We start from the raw sequence: 18,079 nt of genomic DNA on the forward strand, positions 1-18,079 counted from the left end.
CAAATCTCTGTAAGCTTGCGGTGAATTTGAGAAAAAGGAAATAAAGGAGTATGTGGGCAAACAGTGGGAATAAAAAACTGTACGCTTTTGACCTGGTGACAACTTCTTTTTAAAGCGTATCTTTTACCAGATTTCACAATCCACTTGACTTTGAGAATACATGTCAGAGCAACAGTATAATCCTTCCTAAGGTTTAACCCATTCTCTGCCCACCTGGCCGGATTGACAGTTGTTGCTGCACGTGGAACCTCACACTGCAGAGGACAAGCTTTAGTCCTGCTGGCTGGGAGGAGATTGAATACATTGGGTCTCAGGAGCGATTTTATTCTTTGGCATTTCAGTGTAAATGCACTAACCTATCTGGTATAAGACATCTATTTAATATGATATACAGTTTTTTTTTGTTTTTTTTTAAAAGCATGCTTTAAAGAGGTTATTTACTTTCATACTTTCAGGAAAGTTGGCCCCAAAGGTGCAAAATACATAATATAACAATCTCCGCAGGTACTTGCGCTCCCTGGGCCTACTTCTTGCTCCCCATTGTTGCTCCAGTCCCAGTGTTTTGACTGCAACACTGATCATCGCATCAACAGCACACATCATCGCTCTAGCCAGTCACTGAAATGCATGCTCATCATGATCATCGCATCAACAGCACACATCATCGCTCTAGCCAGTCACTGAAATGCATGCTCATCATGATCATCGCATCAACAGCACACATCATCGCTCTAGCCAGTCACTGAAATGCATGCTCATCGTGATCATCGTATCAACAGCACACATCATCACTCTAGCCAGTCACTGAAATGCATGCTCATCGTGATTGTCACATCAACAGCACACATCACTCTAGCCAGTCACTGAAATGCATGGTCGTCACATCAACAGCACACATCATCACTCTAGCCAGTCACTGAAATGCATGGTCGTCACATCAACAGCACACATCATCACTCTAGCCAGTCACTGAAATGCATGCTCATCGTTATCATCGCATCAACAGCACACATCATCACTCTACCCAGTCACTGAAATGCATGCTCATCGTCATCATCACTCTAGCCAGTCACTGAAATGCATGCTCATCGTGATCGTCACATCAACAGCACACATCATCACTCTAGCCAGTCACTGAAATGCATGCTCATCGTTATCATCGCATCAGCAGCACACATCATCACTCTAGCCAGTCACTGAAATGCATGCTCATCGTGATTGTCACATCAACAGCACACATCACTCTAGCCAGTCACTGAAATGCATGGTCGTCACATCAACAGCACACATCATCACTCTAGCCAGTCACTGAAATGCATGGTCGTCACATCAACAGCACACATCATCACTCTAGCCAGTCACTGAAATGCATGCTCATCGTTATCATCGCATCAGCAGCACACATCATCACTCTAGCCAGTCACTGAAATGCATGCTCATCGTGATCATCGCATCAACAGCACACATCATCGCTCTAGCCAGTCACTGAAATGCATGCTCATCGTGATCGTCACATCAACAGCACACATCATCACTCTGGCCAGTCACTGAAATGCATGCTCATCTTGATCGTCACATCAACAGCACACATCATCACTCTGGCCAGTCACTGAAATGCATGCTCATCGTGTTCGTCACATCAACTGCACACATCATCACTCTACCCAGTCACTGAAATGCATGCTCATCATGATCGTCACATCAACAGCACACATCATCACTCTACCCAGTCACTGAAATGCATGATCATCGTCATCATCACTCTAGCCAGTCACTGAAATCCGTGCACATGGTGATGGTCGCATCAACACTCTAGCCAGTCACTGAAATATGTGCTCATGCACGGTTGTAGATGGCATGTGACACTGGCCTCCGTGCCCGGCTGGAGTGGTGTTGTGATGACTCCTCTCTAGCTTGTCAGTGCTCAGAGGCTCATGCACGGCGCTCAGAATCACGTGCCGTCAATCTCAGTGTATGGGTTCTGAGATTAGTAACTGTCTAGTGATGTATGCTATTGACCTCTGTAGTCAGAGCCTCAGGACTGGAGCAGTGGTGGTTAGCTGCCACTTTACCCATGGAGGATGAGTACCTGCTGAGTTTACTTTATCTACTTTAAACATTTGGAACCCAATTTCCTGAAAGTGGACAACCCCTTTAAATTAGTAAACCTAAGGAGTATTCATCATCTATTTCTTTTTAGGGAAAAACGAGCAAGCAAGCCAGCGCTATCCCTCTGATTCTTTCTGTAGTTGTGGTACTGTTATTTGTTGTTGCTGCGGCCATCTTTATCATCAAGAAATACGTTTGTGGAGGAAGGTAAGATCACAAAAAAAGAAAACTGAAGCAAAGTGTTATTAAAGAAAACCTGTCACCTTGTTAAAGGATCAGGGTATTTTTAGTTTTTTATAATACTGCAAAAAAATCATCTTGCTTTAGGTCACCAAGACCCATAACATATATATATTTTTTTATTTGTAGGGCGCTGAGGTGACAACCCCTCACCTCCACAATTCTGGTGTTTTTGATCCCCCCCCTTCTTTACAGTATTTAGCAAAGAGATCAATAACTTATTTTGATAAAACAAACCTTTATGGATATGGCAATGCCAAATATTTGCTTTTTATATTTTTCTTCCTGTTTATTTTTAACATGGGAAAATGGGAGATGATTATTATAGCTGCTTCTCCTCTGTCCTCTGCCAAGGACAGAGCTGAAACGTAGCTGGTTGTTGGGGAATGAAGGTTCCTTACTTTTTTCACTTTCACCAGCTACGTTTCAGCTGGCTGATATGGCCTCAATTCATTATCGCACTATTCATCTTTTTTTTAATGTGGTACAAATTGCTAAAAACTATAACATACCGGCCATGATAGAGATGTGTCTGAACACAGTGCATTGCAGGTGGGTCAGCGTGCTCATGCTGAACACTGTGCGCTGCCAAATGTTCCTTTAATCGGAATATCAGAAATGATCTGTCGAGCAATAGAAAATGTGGCCTGGTCTGATGAATTCTGTAAATAGCGGAGTGCTGGTGTCACTTGCAGGACTGTGCAGCCGGTTTACATACCTGCGTAAAATTTTTCAAATGAAAGAATGCTTTCACAAATAGAAATGTTAAGATTTCTTATCAATCAACAAAGTCCAAAATGATTCGAACGAACAAAAGAGAAATCGTAATTAAACCAATATGTGATGTAACTACCCAAAACCTTCAAAACGGCATCAATTCTTCTAGTTACACTTGAACACCGTTTTTGAAGGAGCTCGACAGGGTGTTTGTTCCAAACATCTTGGAGAATTAACCACAGATCTTCTGTGGACGTAGGTTTACGTAAATACAAAATGTTTGAGATTGGTGCTCTGTAGGGGCCATGTCATCGCTTTTAGGACTCTTTGTTCTTAACGCTGAGGTTAGTTCTTTATGACATTGGCAGTATGTTTGCTGTTAGCAGTTGTTGTCCTGCTACAGAATAAATTGATATGAAAATGAATATTTGCCTGTATCTCTTGGCTTTGAGGACATTATTCTTAACCAATTCCCAAAACAATTTGTTGAAATGCAACCCAAACTTGCAAGGAACCTTTACCACTTGTCACTGTTTCCTGCAGACACTCATTGTACTGCTCTATAGCCAAATATTTCACATTGTGAGTCATCAGTCCAGAGCACCTGCTGCCATTTTTCTGCACCAGAGTTGGTATGCTTATTTGCACGGGAGAGTTTTTGAATAGAAATAAGCATGTTTCTTTCATCTGTTGCTTTAAGTTTCCTTGGCCGACCACTACGTCTACAGTCCTCCATGTTGCCCATTTTATGGTGTCCAGAATTCCAAGGAGGCATCTAAACAGCAGGACCACTACCTCTCTCATCTGATGTCATTCAGGACTCCTTGATATCCTTTACGCTGACGTTTTAAACCCCTTAAGGATAGCCGATACGTCTGTAAACGGCGGCCAATAAGGGGCCTTAATTCTCAGTGACGCTTTTTAACGGTGCTGAGGAAAGTGGCCAGCACATTGATTTATCTACAACATCCTTTTTCCGTTCCGGAGATCGTCTTCTGCAAAAAAAATCCTTTCCGAGTCCTGTCATGTGCCGAAATGGCAGTTTTTGATCACATATGGGGTATCCTCACAATCAGGAGAAATTATGTAACATATTATGGGGTAATTTTAATTTTCACACCACACTTTAAAAAGTTCTGTGAAGTAGTTCAATAAGCTCAACACATGAATTCCTTGATGGATCTAGTTTTACATTTTCGTGTAAAAAAAAAATTTCAATAAGACTAATGTTAATCAAATTCTGTGTAATACCTGTGAATTAAGAATGCTCAGTATACCCCTGGATAAAATCCTTCAAGCGCGTAGTTTGCAAAATGGGGTTACTTGTCGGGGGTTTCTGCTATTTAGGCACCTTGAGTGCCCTGCAGGTGCGACATGGTGCCCTCAATCTATCTTGGCTCAATTTTGTATTCCAAAATTCAAATGGTGCTCCTTCCCTACCGTTTGTCCAAATAGAGATTTCTGACCACATGTGGTTTCTTGGTTCACTCAGAAGAAACTGGGTAACAAATTGTGTAGTCCATTTTCTCATTCTATTCCTTGTAAAAGTGAGGCTACAGCAACGTATTTTTTTCCATTTTCCATTCATTCTTGTTTAGCACTTGAAGGGTTAAACGTATCCAGACAGCAGTTTCGAAGTAATCAAGGGGTGTGATTTTTAAAATGGTATCACTTTTGAGGAATTTCCAGCATATAGGCCCCTCAAAGTCCATTTAAATTGAACAGGTCGAAAAAAAATGGTGTTGTAAGCTTGAAAAATTCCTGCTAAACTTTAAGCCTTCTAACATCTTGACAAAGTAAAACGACATTTGAAAAATTATGCAGATGTAAGTTAGACATATGGGAAATGTTAGCTCTTAATTATTTTGTACAGCATGACTGATTTTTAAGGATCTAAAAATTGAAAATTTTTCAAAATTGCAAAATTTTCACCAAAATTCCAATATTTTCACGAACGCAAAACATGTTAACCTAAATTTACAACTAACAGAAAGTAGAATGTGTCACAAAAAATTATTTTAGAATCACTGAGATATGTTGAAGAGTTAGAGTTACTACCACATGAAGTGAAACTGGTCAGATTTCAAAAATTGGGCTTGGTCATTACTTGTCAAAATTGGCTCCGTCACTAAGAGGTTAAAGCAATGATATGGCTACCACAAAGCCGTGATCTTAACATCCTAAAATCTGCTTGGGTTTGCATGAAGAGATTTGCACAAGCCTACATGCGCAGATGGTTAGTCCTCCAAGATGTTTGGACCTACCTTCCTGCGGAGTTACTTGAAAACCTGTGTGCAAGTGTAACTAGAGGAATTGATGTTTTTAATGCAAAGTGTGGTCACATCAAATTTTGATTTTAGAGTTCTCGTTGTTGTTGTTGTTATTGTTATTATTATTATTATTATTATTTATTGTTATAGCGCCATTTATTCCATGGCACTTTACATGTGAGTTCATTCACTCTGCATTTTGTTAGTTAATAGAAATAAACTATTTACATTTCTAGTTTTGAAAGCATTTTTACTTTGCAGCATTTTTCCCCACACGGCATGAAACCTTTTGCACAGTACTGCACTTTTCGAAGAGATGGCACCAGGCAGCGCTAAGTGAAGATGGCAAGCATGTTTTGCTGGGAAACCTCGGGTCCTGTCATTCATTTGTATTGAACTTTGGCATGTACCTAGTACTTAAACATAGTTTATTATGCTTGTAGAACACCACCATACTCCGCAGCGCTTTACATATTTCATCATCACTGTCCCCATTGGGGCTCACAATTTAACTTCCCCATTAGTATGCCTTTGGAGTGTGGGCGGAAACAGGAGTACCCGAAGGGAACCCACCCAAACTTGAAAAACCATACAAACTTCTAAAATATAAGTACCCCTCCTTTTCTTGACTGCATCGCCGAACTATAGTGGTCTGTTTGAGTAAGATAATTAACCCAGCCACACTGCAAAATTGTTCAGTAATAGTGTGAAGAACATAACAAAGTAAGTTCAAGGTGCTCACTAAAAAATCTGGGATATGGTGGAATATTAGTCCAATCCATTTTGACCACACCTAGCAACTTTTAGGATTTTATATTTGATGGGAAAGTATTTGTGTCCAGCAAAGTAGGGAATTTTGAAAACTTTTTGAGCCCATGCCTTGGGTTCATGACTGTGACACCAAATTGGAGGTGGGTTTAATTCTATAGATGATCTATTCATGATCCCCTAAATAAGGGATACTGATAGGGACCATTACACCCCCTGGGGAGGGAGATTGTAAAGGAAGCAATTCCTAGTTGTTTGGATGGTGTATACCATTTTATGGAGGTTGTAGCACCAGGTCTATTGTTCAGTGTAGATTAATATCCTAAAAGCTCAGTGATCCAAATCTTTTTTACATAGTCATAGTAATAAATAAAATTCACTCCACTTGCTAAAGGGAAATAAGGTCATTATTTTATTATTGCGTTCAGTGGATGACAAACCAAAATTCATGAATTTTTATGGACTTGATAATATCAAGATAACTGCATAGATCCACCAGAGTCCACTATCTAGGCTTACACAAGATCCATCTTCCTACAGAATGTTCATCCATGAAGTCACCATGGCTCGAGATCGAGCTGAAGCCATTAGTTAATAATTTATCATTTTAACAAAAGCTTGATGTAGAGGTTATGGAAACATTTCCTCTAGGTAAGGTGCTGTCATTTTCTTCCTTTAATTAATTAATGAGAAATGTATCCTCTGTCCTTTTCTTCCACAGGTTCCTTGTGCACAGATATTCTGTTTTGAGGCAGAACATGGATACCCATGGTGATGAGCACTTGGATACCAACATTGGGGGTCCTTGCCAAAGAAGCGGTTACCATGATGACTCTGATGAGGTAAGAAAAGGCCGTTGTAGACAATACATTGTTTATAATGAATGCACTGCACTAGCGGAGAGAGAAAACTGCCTCTTTTTTTCTGTAAATCTTTATAAATAAATGCCATTCCTGGTGCACAAGTAACATACGGAAACAGCACTAAAACCCCTGTCTACAGAATGGCTCATTTGGGTGGTCACTCTGTGTGCTGTCTATATAACTGTGGTCCTCGGCCCTTGCCCTATAATGTTACATTGAATGACTTCCAAGGACCACAGTCAAAATTAAAGGGGTATTACTTTTCAAGAGGTTTATGGCCTGTCAAAAGTGTATGCCACAAATGTTTTAGATGCATTTTCGACTCCCACATATGAGGATGGAGGTCCTCTTCTCCCTCAGTCAGTACTCTAGAGAGCAGGTCATCTTGCACACATAACTTTCCATTTGAGTACTAGGAGTGTTGTAGCAGTTGGCTGCATTTTACAATTCCCTCGGGGGAATCTGTCACCAACTGTTTGCTATGTAATCTGAGAGCAGCATGATGTAAAGGCAGAGACCCTGATTCCAGCTGTGTCACGTGCTGATCTACTTGCTGTCATTGTTTTACAGTCCCTGTTTCCTCTGCCACAGCACTAGCAGTACTCAGAATGCTGATCCCTTTATAACCTGCCCACAATACTGATTAGCAGCTTTCTGTTTACACGGTCCATTGTCAGAAAGTTGCAAGTTAATGGTGGGGACAGGGTTATTTAGAGCAGTTGACTAGGAGGCACTAGATACATAGTCCTATAGTGATAATCCCCTGCTGATAAAACCCTGATTATATTGAAAACGTAACACACAGCCTAGTAAGTGATGCATCCCTGGAATCCGACTCTCAGCCCCTACATCATGCTGCTGTCAGATTCCTTGGCCAAAACCTGCTTGACAAATTCCCATTATGATAGAATATTAAGAGCTCCAAGGAACTCTAGTCTCTCGATATATGGTTAGAAAGTGCTCTATTCATGCCTGCTCATTCCTGCCCCTGAGCATTGTGCTACTCTTTTTCTCTTTCACATGGAAACTACTGTATACAGAAGGTTATGGGCAGCACAAAACGGTGTAGTGGCCGGGGTACATTCAATTGTGCACCTATGTGCTGCAGATTTATATCTGCGAGTCACAAATAAGCAACGTGTGCGTGAGACTTCAGATTCCCATTCACTTTGCTGCCATTAGGAAACTCTTTAGACAAATCTGCGCTAGAAAAAAACAACCTGACACGTGTAACGTGTGCACGGGCCCTTATGGGGCATATGAACAGAGGACACACCAACCAGGCTGCGTGCAAGGAAATGGCTGATGTCCAACTCGGCTTGTAAATTTAGTTATATGTTATTGCTCCTGCTGGGAACTTAGGCTGTCACATTTCTCTTTTTCTAGGATCTTTTGGAGTGAGGTTGCAAGATACCTGAATGATTGATTGTACCATGTACAAGATTTTGCTCCAGTTTTCGCCTATGGATTTACTGTAGAATGACTCTTACAGTACAGATCAAGGATCCCTCCTGGTATAGCCATTGCTGGTTTAAGCAGATATCTGTGACGTTGCGTGCCGAGAAATAATTACAGTGAAACACTGGAAAATGTAGAACTTGCTTGGGTGCTAATGTTCTGGGAATCGCACAACTTTGTTATAGCATTTATATTGATACTTTTTTTTTTTTTTTTCTTTGCAACTTCTGGAACTGCGAATTGGTGGGTAAGGCTACTTTCACACTTGCGTTTTCTGCTGTCCGTCGTTATGCAGCAAAATGACGTATCGACGGACGTCAAGAAGATAGGGAAGAGAGAGAGAATATGAATCCTTCCGGGCATGCTCAGATGGGAAAAACGTGATACGTCGCTGTTCTCAAAAAGCGACGGATTGTGACGGATTAAAAACAACGCAAGTGTGAAAGTAGCCTAAGAGAAAAAAAAACTGTATATTGATTGGTGCACTCTGTAGTATCCAGCTGCTTTATTCCAGCGTATTTAATGCACTAATTTTTGGCTCAGGTCTTTTATTTTTTTGGCACATACATAGCTTGTCATGCACGTCAGAGCTTCACTCCATGGTCATCTATGGCTTTATAACTGGAAATTCTTAATGAATTCTTTTTTTTTTTTACGCTGTTTTATATGTATTTCTTTTCCCAGTAGCTGGAGAGTTGACTCCATTTTGTTCTGTACAAATAAAGCACTCGCCAAGAAAGCGTGTAAAGACATTTTAATGTCTTCCCATTTGGTTTCCGCAATAACCAGTTATTATAAAGGCAGGAGCCTGATGAACTACATCGCTCGCATAGTGATCAGTGGTACAAAATAAATAATTTTAAGCACTACATGGTCTATAAGTATGCCAATTATGGTTTAGATTTTACATTTTATAAAGATAGGATGTGTCTGACACAATCTTAACCTGGTAAGAATAAATATGATTTTCGCTCTTCTTTACCAGAATTGAAAGGAAAATTGCTGATTTCTGTACTTGCATTTTTAAATGGTTCACCTAAATTTGGGCTGGCTAAAGTCTGACTTAAGATACGTGTTTGATCATTTATCATTAAAGGGGCTGTCCGGTCCAAATCGATAAGTCTGAAGTCACCACTGCAGACTTATGAATCCCCCCTGCGCACACTGTGTGCTGCTGGGATTGGCCAGTTTCTGAGTCTGGATCAGAGGGTATGAATGAGTGATACATCAGTGCCAGTGGGCGCAGCCACGCTCCATACACTTGGACACTAGTCGGGGTGCGGCCTTGCTCTATGTGGAGCTAGGTCGTACCCACTATTCGGTCTTTGGCCAGGAATGTGTATAATGTATACATACCCTCCAGTCCCAGCTCAGAAACTGGCGAATTCTCGCAGAGCACAGTGTACGTGCCAGAGGGATTCATGAGTCTGCAGTCTTATCAATTTGGACCGGACAACCCCTTTGTGTTTTTTTTTCCACGCGCACACACAGTGGGGCGGTATGTATAGTTGTTAATATGAAATGAGTTTATCCTGTGTATTTAGAGTCAAAATAAATTGATTTAGTTTTATCTAGATTTAGCTTCAAGTGTGTAAATATCAGCAGTAATGTTCTAACTGAATGTTTAAAGGTAAATTATCATTCATTAAAGAAGTTATATGATTTTCTATTTTATTACAGAGCACCAATACTTTAGTCTATGACAACCATTTCATATTCACATGCTATAAAGGTTACAAAGGGGAGTAATGCAAATTTAAGTTTCGTCGGTGGTGTGGAGGGAATTAAGGCGATGAGCAACTTATCTGATAAAGAGAGAAACATAGAGTATTCGATTTATTACAAGGCTGGACACACACGGGATGATATACTAAACTAAATATGCCAGATTTCAAGCTTAGTTTGTTCCAAAAACTGTCTTACATGGTGTGTATCACAGACGTACTGTGTATACTCGAGTATGAGCCGAGTTTTTCCAGCACATTTTTTGTACTGAAATAGCCCCCCTCGGCTTCTACTCAAGTGAGGGTCCCAGAAGGGGGAGCGGCAGCGGGTCAACGGAGGCAAGAGGTGGCTGCTGCAGCTAAAGCCTGTGCCCGCCACTTAAGAGAAAGAATATTCACTACGAGCACAGTGAATATTCAATTTTCTTTAGCAGCGGGCAAACGTGATAGTCCCACCACCGCAGCTGCTGGCATCGGAACAAGAGGGAGCGCAGGGACGGTAAGTAGGATGGTTTATCTTTTTTAATGTTTTTCTTATGAGGAGCCATGCATACAAGGATGGGAATGAGGGGGCCATGCATACAAGGATGAGAATGAGGGGGCCATGCATACAAGGATAGGGATAGGAATGAGGGGGCCATGCATACAAGGATGGGAATGAGGGGGCCATGCATACAAGGATGGGAATGAGGGGGCCATGCATACAAGGATGGGAATGAAGGGGCCATGCATACAAGGATGGGAATGAGGGGGCCATGCATACAAAGATAGGGAATGAGGGGGGCCATGCATACAAGGAAGAGAATGAGGGGGTCATGCATACAAGGATGAGAATGAAGGGGTCATGCATACAAGGATGGGAATGAGGGGGGCCATGCATACAAGGATGGGAATGAGGGGGGTCATGCATACAAGGATAGGAATGAGGGGGTCATGCATACAAGGATGAGAATGAGGGGGGGTCATGCATACAAGGATGGGAATGAGGGGGGCCATGCATACAAGGATGGGAATGAGGGGGGCCATGCATACAAGGATGGGAATGAGGGGGCCATGCATACAAGGATGAGAATGAGGGGGCTATGTATACAAAGATAGGGAATGAGGGGGTCATGCATACAAGGAAGAGAATGAGGGGGCCATGCATACAAGGATGAGAATGAGGGGGCTATGTATACAAAGATGGGGAATGAGGGGGTCATGCATACAAGGATGAGAATGAGGGGGTCATGCATACAAGGATGGGAATGAGGGGGGTCATGCATACAAGGATGGGAATGAGGGGGCTATGTATACAAAGATAGGCAATGAGGGGGGCCATGCCTACAAGGAAGAGAATGAGGGGGTCATGCATACAAGGATGAGAATGAAGGGGTCATGCATACAAGGATGGGAATGAGGGGGGGTCATGCATACAAGGATGGGAATGAGGGGACAATTAATACCAGGCTTATATTCACGTCAATAAGTTTTCACAGTTTTTTTGTGGTAAAATTAGGTGCCTCTGCTTATACTTGAATATATACAGTATATGAAAAGAGGCTCGGTGAAGGAGAGGGAGAGGTTCCCTGGTGCTCTGTAAGCCAGTGAATAGGTGGTGTAATGTTAGTTACCATAATTTAATTTTTTTTTCTTTTCTTTCATAATTCGATAGTTCACATGAAAATAAGCAACTTTGCTTAAAAAGCAAAGCCTGAAAAAGTGCTCCATGAACACTGTGCACAGCAATGTCAAAAAGAGATTGCTGTGCACATGCTTCATCCTATGTGACTTCTTTAACCTCTTCAAAAACTCTAACTTCTTTGAAAATCTGTATTCACTGAAGATTTTTTTTTTATCCAGTGAATTTTTTATTTATTTTTTTAACCAGTGAATTGAGTGTTTTAAGAATTAAAAAATCCATCTACGAGAAGCAGATTTCTGTGATGAGATATATTATAATGTTAGGGCTCATACAAATGACTGTATAAACCGGACAAGTGCCACAGTAAAGCATCCGATTTTTACTGATATATTTACTATTCTGTGACATAGGAAACTGTAAATGATTAATAGCCTCTGCTTGTATATTTTATACTGTCAAATGACTCTAGCTTTACTTATTTTCATGTGCAATATTGATTTATGAAATTAAAATGACGGTTTCACTTTTTAAAATGCACCAGATTTATTAAACAACAACTCACTTTGTCTAGTTTGAGTTCTCTGGTGAATTTTAGACAAAGAGCATTGTAGTAAATCTTAGTTTATTTTTGCAGTGATTTTGTGGTGAAATATTAAAAACTCAACATACAGTTTCTGCCTAGTGAGTTTCCTGGCATCAAAAACATTTCATATTGTAGCGAAAAGGGGCAATTGTGCAAAAATTCAGCATTTTTTTTTTGTAGTACTTCAATTACCCCATCACCTTAGGCCCCATTCACACGTTCAGTATTTGGTCAGTATTTTACATCCGTATTTGTAAGCCAAAATCAGGAGTGGGATAATCGGAGGAAAAGTATAATAGAAACCCGTCACCACTTCTGTATTTATCACCCACTCCTGGTTTTGGCTTACTAATACTGACCAAATACTGAACATGTGAATGTGGCCTTATGGTTCTGGACTGAATATCCTCCTCCCCAAAAGCATTTTTTACAAAATACAGCATGCTTGAAGTATAGCATGTTTTTTCAATAGGCTTCTTTTATAGAACAGAAACAAATTTATGTTCAGGTTATGTTCAGATGGATGCCATTTAGTCCTTGTACATAAAAACCACACAGGAACAGCTAATAAACCACACATGAACAGCAAACTCTTAAAATGTAAGTGAAGGGCTAGTTCACATCGGCAAAAAAAATAGTTGCATGCACTACTCTTGCTGTTTTTCTGAGTGCGATGGGGCTAGGTTTAACTGCAAACGAGTGCACAAAGCTGCACACAAATACAGTCACATCTGCAAACTTGACTGGCTCGTGAATTAACCACAGTTGTCTGAACACTGCCAGAAGTTTATCCAAAGAGAAAGCGCCAAAACTGCAATTAGTTTTTTTTTTCTGTAGTCTGGACTTCTAAAAAAAAAAAAATTCCCGATATCGGACTTGGGCTTCCTTCACAGATGTCTATGAAGCGCAGTTATGTATTCCCAAGAAGTGATATAAAGCGATATGGCCTAAGAAAAACGCTATAACGAAGGCCTATGTTCAGTATTTGGTCAGTATTTTACCTCAGTATTTATAAGCCAAAACCAGGAGTGGGTGATAAATACAGGAGTGGTGACGTGTTTCTATTATACTTTTCCTCTGATTATTCGTCTCATGGTTTTGGCTTGCAAATACTGAGGTAAAATACTGAACAATTACTGAATATATGGCCTAGGAAAAAGGCTGTAACAAAGGCCTATCGCTTTATGTCACTTCTTGGGAATACATGACTGTGCTTCATGGACATCTGGGAAGGAAGCCTAAGCCTGAATTCGGGTATTTTTTTTTTTCTTAGAAGTCAAGACTGCAGAAAAAACTGAAATTCAGTTTTGGCGCTCTCTTTTTAGATACATTTCTGGCAGTGTTCAGACAACAGTGGTTAATTTGTTTAACTCAGTATTTCTCAGCCAAAACCAGGAGTGGAACAATCAGAGGAAAAGTATAAAAGAAACATATGCACCCCACCCCACCCCACCCCCCACTCATGGAGACCATACCAAGATCAGACATTAATTCGTCCATAGCCATCAATGGCCAATATTAGTACAGTTTACTGTAATTTACTCTCAACATTCCAATACACTGGTGCAACATTAGTGAGTTCTGTCTAGCCACAGCTGCCATAGTTTATGGAATACTTCCAGCTTATTTCTCTTGGTATAAATGCTTTTTTCCAGTTTAATTATATGTTCCAATTGGCAATAAATTCATGTCTGGACAGAGGCTCCACTCTAATCCAATATTTAGCAATCAATTTCCTTGCAATAAATAAGTCTTGCAATTGTGATTTTGGTCGTACTGTCAGTTATTTCCTCCACTTATCCCAACACACATACACCATTCCAATACGGTTCAGCACTACAATCCAAAAGGCTGGGACAACTCCATAGCACATGTACTATACCTGCCTGAGATTGAGAACACCTAGGGCAGTCAGAGGTCGACCTCAGCCCAGCCTTAAATAGCATGTCGGTGGTTCTATATACCCTATGGATCACATATAGCTGGGACAGTCTCAGAGGTTCACTCATAGATATCTTAGGTACATATTGCAGAATAAATTCCCAACGATTATCGTTTATTTCTCCCAAATCCAACTCCCACTTTCTTTTAGCTTTGATAGGGTGATCACCCAAGAATGCATGTAACAGATCACTATATACTTCCGATATTGCACCCCTCGTCCCACTACCTTTAAGTATAAAGTCTAGCGTGAGATCCTTTTGAACCACTATGGGCCCTCTTCTACTTTGAGACTGAAACGCGTGTTGAATCCATCTATACTGATAAAGATCCAACCCTGGGAACTGAAATTCCCCCTGTGACATTTCAAATGATTTAAGCTTCCTCTGGTAAATTTAATTGGCCTATCAGATTAATGCCCCCTCTTTCCACTCCTCAAAACCCTCCATGAGACTAAACTCCTGGAAATAGCTATTATCCCTGATAGGTGTAAATCTAGTAAAACCCATTACCCCCTTAATCTGTTTAGTTTTCTGCCATACTTTATGAATAAGATCAATAGTGTAATACTGAGATCGCAATTTTTTTTTTTAATAGTCCTGCCTCTAGACCCATACTCAGCAGAAAATTCTTAGATACTTCAAACTACTAGGTATCCGTCCCTTCCCTCATACCTCCCCCCCCATCCTTTGAGTTGCTGACATTGTGCAGATAGAAAATATATCCAGGGATTAGGGAGCGCCAACCCCCCCTCTTCCTTCGGCCTCTGCAGTATTTCCTGTTTGAGCCTCGAACTCTTTCCACACCATATTAGATCCCCAAATAATGATTTTATCCTACACAAATGAAGCCAAACAGGGAATTATGTAGCACATACAATAGCTGCGGTATCCCGATCATCTCAAGGAGGTTCACCCTACCCACCACCGAAAGACCGTAACTTATTCCATACTGAAATCTTTGTACGTATTTTCTGCAGTAACGGGCTTAAATTAAGTTCCTCAAACCTTGTCAATGGGAGGGCTATATGAATCCCCAAGTAACTGAACGTTTGAACCACCTTCAATTTAGTACATGCTGCCACCTCCCCACTACAATCATTATCTCCATCAATCGGCAAAACACATGACTTGTCCCAATTAATCTTCAGTCCCAAAATCTGTCCAAAACCCTCAATTGGTGTCACTACATTTCTCAAAGACTCTCCAGCATCTTCCAAGAAAAGCAGGATATCTTCGACATATAGAGCCACCTTCTCCATTGTTCCATGTATAAAGCCCTTTACCGCATGAGTTCTTCTAATTTTAGCCACCGGTGGCTCCACAGCTAAGGCAAAAAGCAACGGGGACAGCAAACACCCCTGTCTCGTACCCCTGAACAGTGGAAAACTATCCGACAGTTTATTATTTACTCTGACTTTAGCCATTTGAGAGTATAGCAACTTCACCACAAGCAGAACACTGGACCAAACCCAAAGCGTACCAGCACTGACCACAGGTAGTTCCATTCCACACTATCAAAAGCTTTGTGTGCATCTAAAGATACCACCACACTTTTACCCAAGTTTTCAGCTGGGATTTGCATATTCAAATACAGCCTTCTAACATTAAAAGCAGTGGATTTATTAGGCATAAAGCCTGATTGGTCAACATGAACTACCTTATCTATTACCTGGATCAATCTGTTCGCCAGGGCCTATGCCAGAACTTTAATATCCGCCGTCAGGAGTGAAATTGGCCTATATGATTCCGGCAGCTGTGGGTCTTTATCAGCTTTGGGGATAACCACAATAATGGCCTCCCTTATAGAAGCGGGAAGTATTCCCCTCTCCAACGACTCATTAAATACCCCTATCAATTTAGTTATTCTTCATTAAAGACTTTCTACAACTCCACTGGGATGCCGTCTGCCCCCGGAGCCCTGCCCCCCACCATGGACACCAGAGCCTCCCTTTGCTCCTCTTCTAAAAATGGTTCATCCAACCAATCTCTATCTTTGCCACTTAATTTAGGCAACCCAACCTCCCCCCAAAACCTGTTCATCTCCCCTTCCATCTGCTGCACCTGCGAAGAATATAACCTACTATAAAAACCCTGAAAAAGTTCTAAAATTTGTTCCCCCTGCGTAACTACCCCACCATTCTCCAATTTCTCCAATGCATATATGTGAGAGGAGTCTCGTTGTGCAGAAGCGATCTTGGAATGCCCTCAACCTCTCCGTCTTAAGCATGTGCAATTTATTTACCTCTTCTTGAGCGATCTTCATGCGATTTTGTGTTTCTCTTGTACATCGGTTGTTCAGCGCTTACTCTGCTGCCTTCAATTCCTCCATTACCGCTTTATCAGAGTTTCCAGATTTAGTTTTATGTCTTGATACGTCCCTGAACAAAATCCCCCTCAGGTATGCCTTCATAGTATCCCACACAACATGCTGCTCTGCACTACGCTCATTGAGCATGAAAAATTCCACTATCTCCCCAATCTTTGCCGTATCCAGGAGTTGTAACCACAAGGGGTGAATTTTCCATCCCAGTCCCACCGTGTTTCTTTGATCCTCAATCTGTAGCGACACCACTGATGGACTGTGATCCGACAACACTCTTGGCAGATACTCCACCTCCTGTACTAGATTATCCATCAAATCGTTTCTCAAAGCTACATCTGCATGAGATAAAGAGCCATATGTTGCCGAGTAACAGTACTTATCCACATTTCTTACCCTCCATAAATCACGGTGGCTCAGTGGTTAGAACAGCAGCTTTGCAGTGCTGGAGTCCTGGGTTCTAATCCCACCTTGGACAACATCTGCAAGGAGTTTGTATGTTCTCCCCGTGTTTGTGTGGGTTTCCTCCGGGTACTCCGATTTCCTCCCACATTTCAAAGACAAAGATAGGGAATTTAGATTGTGAGCCCCATCGGGGACAGAGACGACGATGTGTGCAAAAACTGTAAAGCGCTGCGGAATATGTTAGCGCTATATAAAAATAAAGATTATTATTATTAAATCCGTCCAAGCTAGTTCTTGCAAATAGTTACCAAACGCTGTTTCATTCCCCCACTTCTCAATAAAGCATGTCTTTCCTTATCCCAATGATCATTGCCAATATTATTCACATTCCCCACTATAAGTAAAGGGACCCCTACCCACCTACCTGAAATTTCTAAGATTTCCTATAGCTTTTTCCTAGAATATGGCGGAGGAATATAGACCGAAACAATGCATAATAACACTGGTCAACGCAAATTTTCTGGCAAAAGGTTTTAAAACATTTTAAGTCAATTGTGGCTGCTGATTATGAATATGAACTCCGTTTTTGGCTATCACATCAAGATTTCGAGATATTTTCAATTTTTTATGAATATTACTCCTAATGTTTTAAGATAAAAACATGATTTTTGGTACATTTTGTATATTTTTAATCAAGGAATAACAAAGATTGCAAAGTCTATGTGCAGCAAATCAAATATACTTACAGAATTAAACTACAAAATATAAAACATATATATGGCACACAGATGAATGACAAATGGCAGTTATTTGAACTTTCTTTTCTTGGCTGATCTGTGATTTACAGCTTCTGGGTTGTCTCTCATCAAGCTCCAGCAATAGTCAGCCATCATATGTGAGTCCCACCGTCCTTGATAACCGTTCTTCCATTGTTTTAATGTCCTGATGAAAACGCTCCCCTTGTTCCTCGCTCACATCCCCAAGGTTCTCTGGAAAAAAGTCCAAATGGCTGTGTAAATAGTGAATCTTGATACTCATTCTACATCCAAGATTTT

The 18,079-nt window shown here is 40.9% G+C and overlaps 1 protein-coding gene across 1 annotated transcript in view; it reads left to right on the forward strand.

The window, feature by feature from the left end:
- SORT1 (sortilin 1) overlaps positions 1-10,099 on the forward strand; it is an 88,263-nt gene extending 78,164 nt beyond the window's left edge. Inside the window, exons 18-20 of the mRNA XM_069756349.1 lie at positions 2,201-2,316; positions 6,826-6,946; positions 8,354-10,099. Coding sequence (XP_069612450.1) covers positions 2,201-2,316; positions 6,826-6,946; positions 8,354-8,368 — 252 coding nt within the window. The 3' untranslated portion in view covers positions 8,369-10,099. The remainder of the gene's footprint in view (positions 1-2,200; positions 2,317-6,825; positions 6,947-8,353) is intronic.
- The last annotated feature ends 7,980 nt before the right edge of the window (positions 10,100-18,079 follow it).

The sequence above is a fragment of the Ranitomeya imitator genome, chromosome 3, assembly GCF_032444005.1.
Source record: "Ranitomeya imitator isolate aRanImi1 chromosome 3, aRanImi1.pri, whole genome shotgun sequence".
Taxonomy (NCBI): Eukaryota; Metazoa; Chordata; class Amphibia; order Anura; family Dendrobatidae; genus Ranitomeya; species Ranitomeya imitator.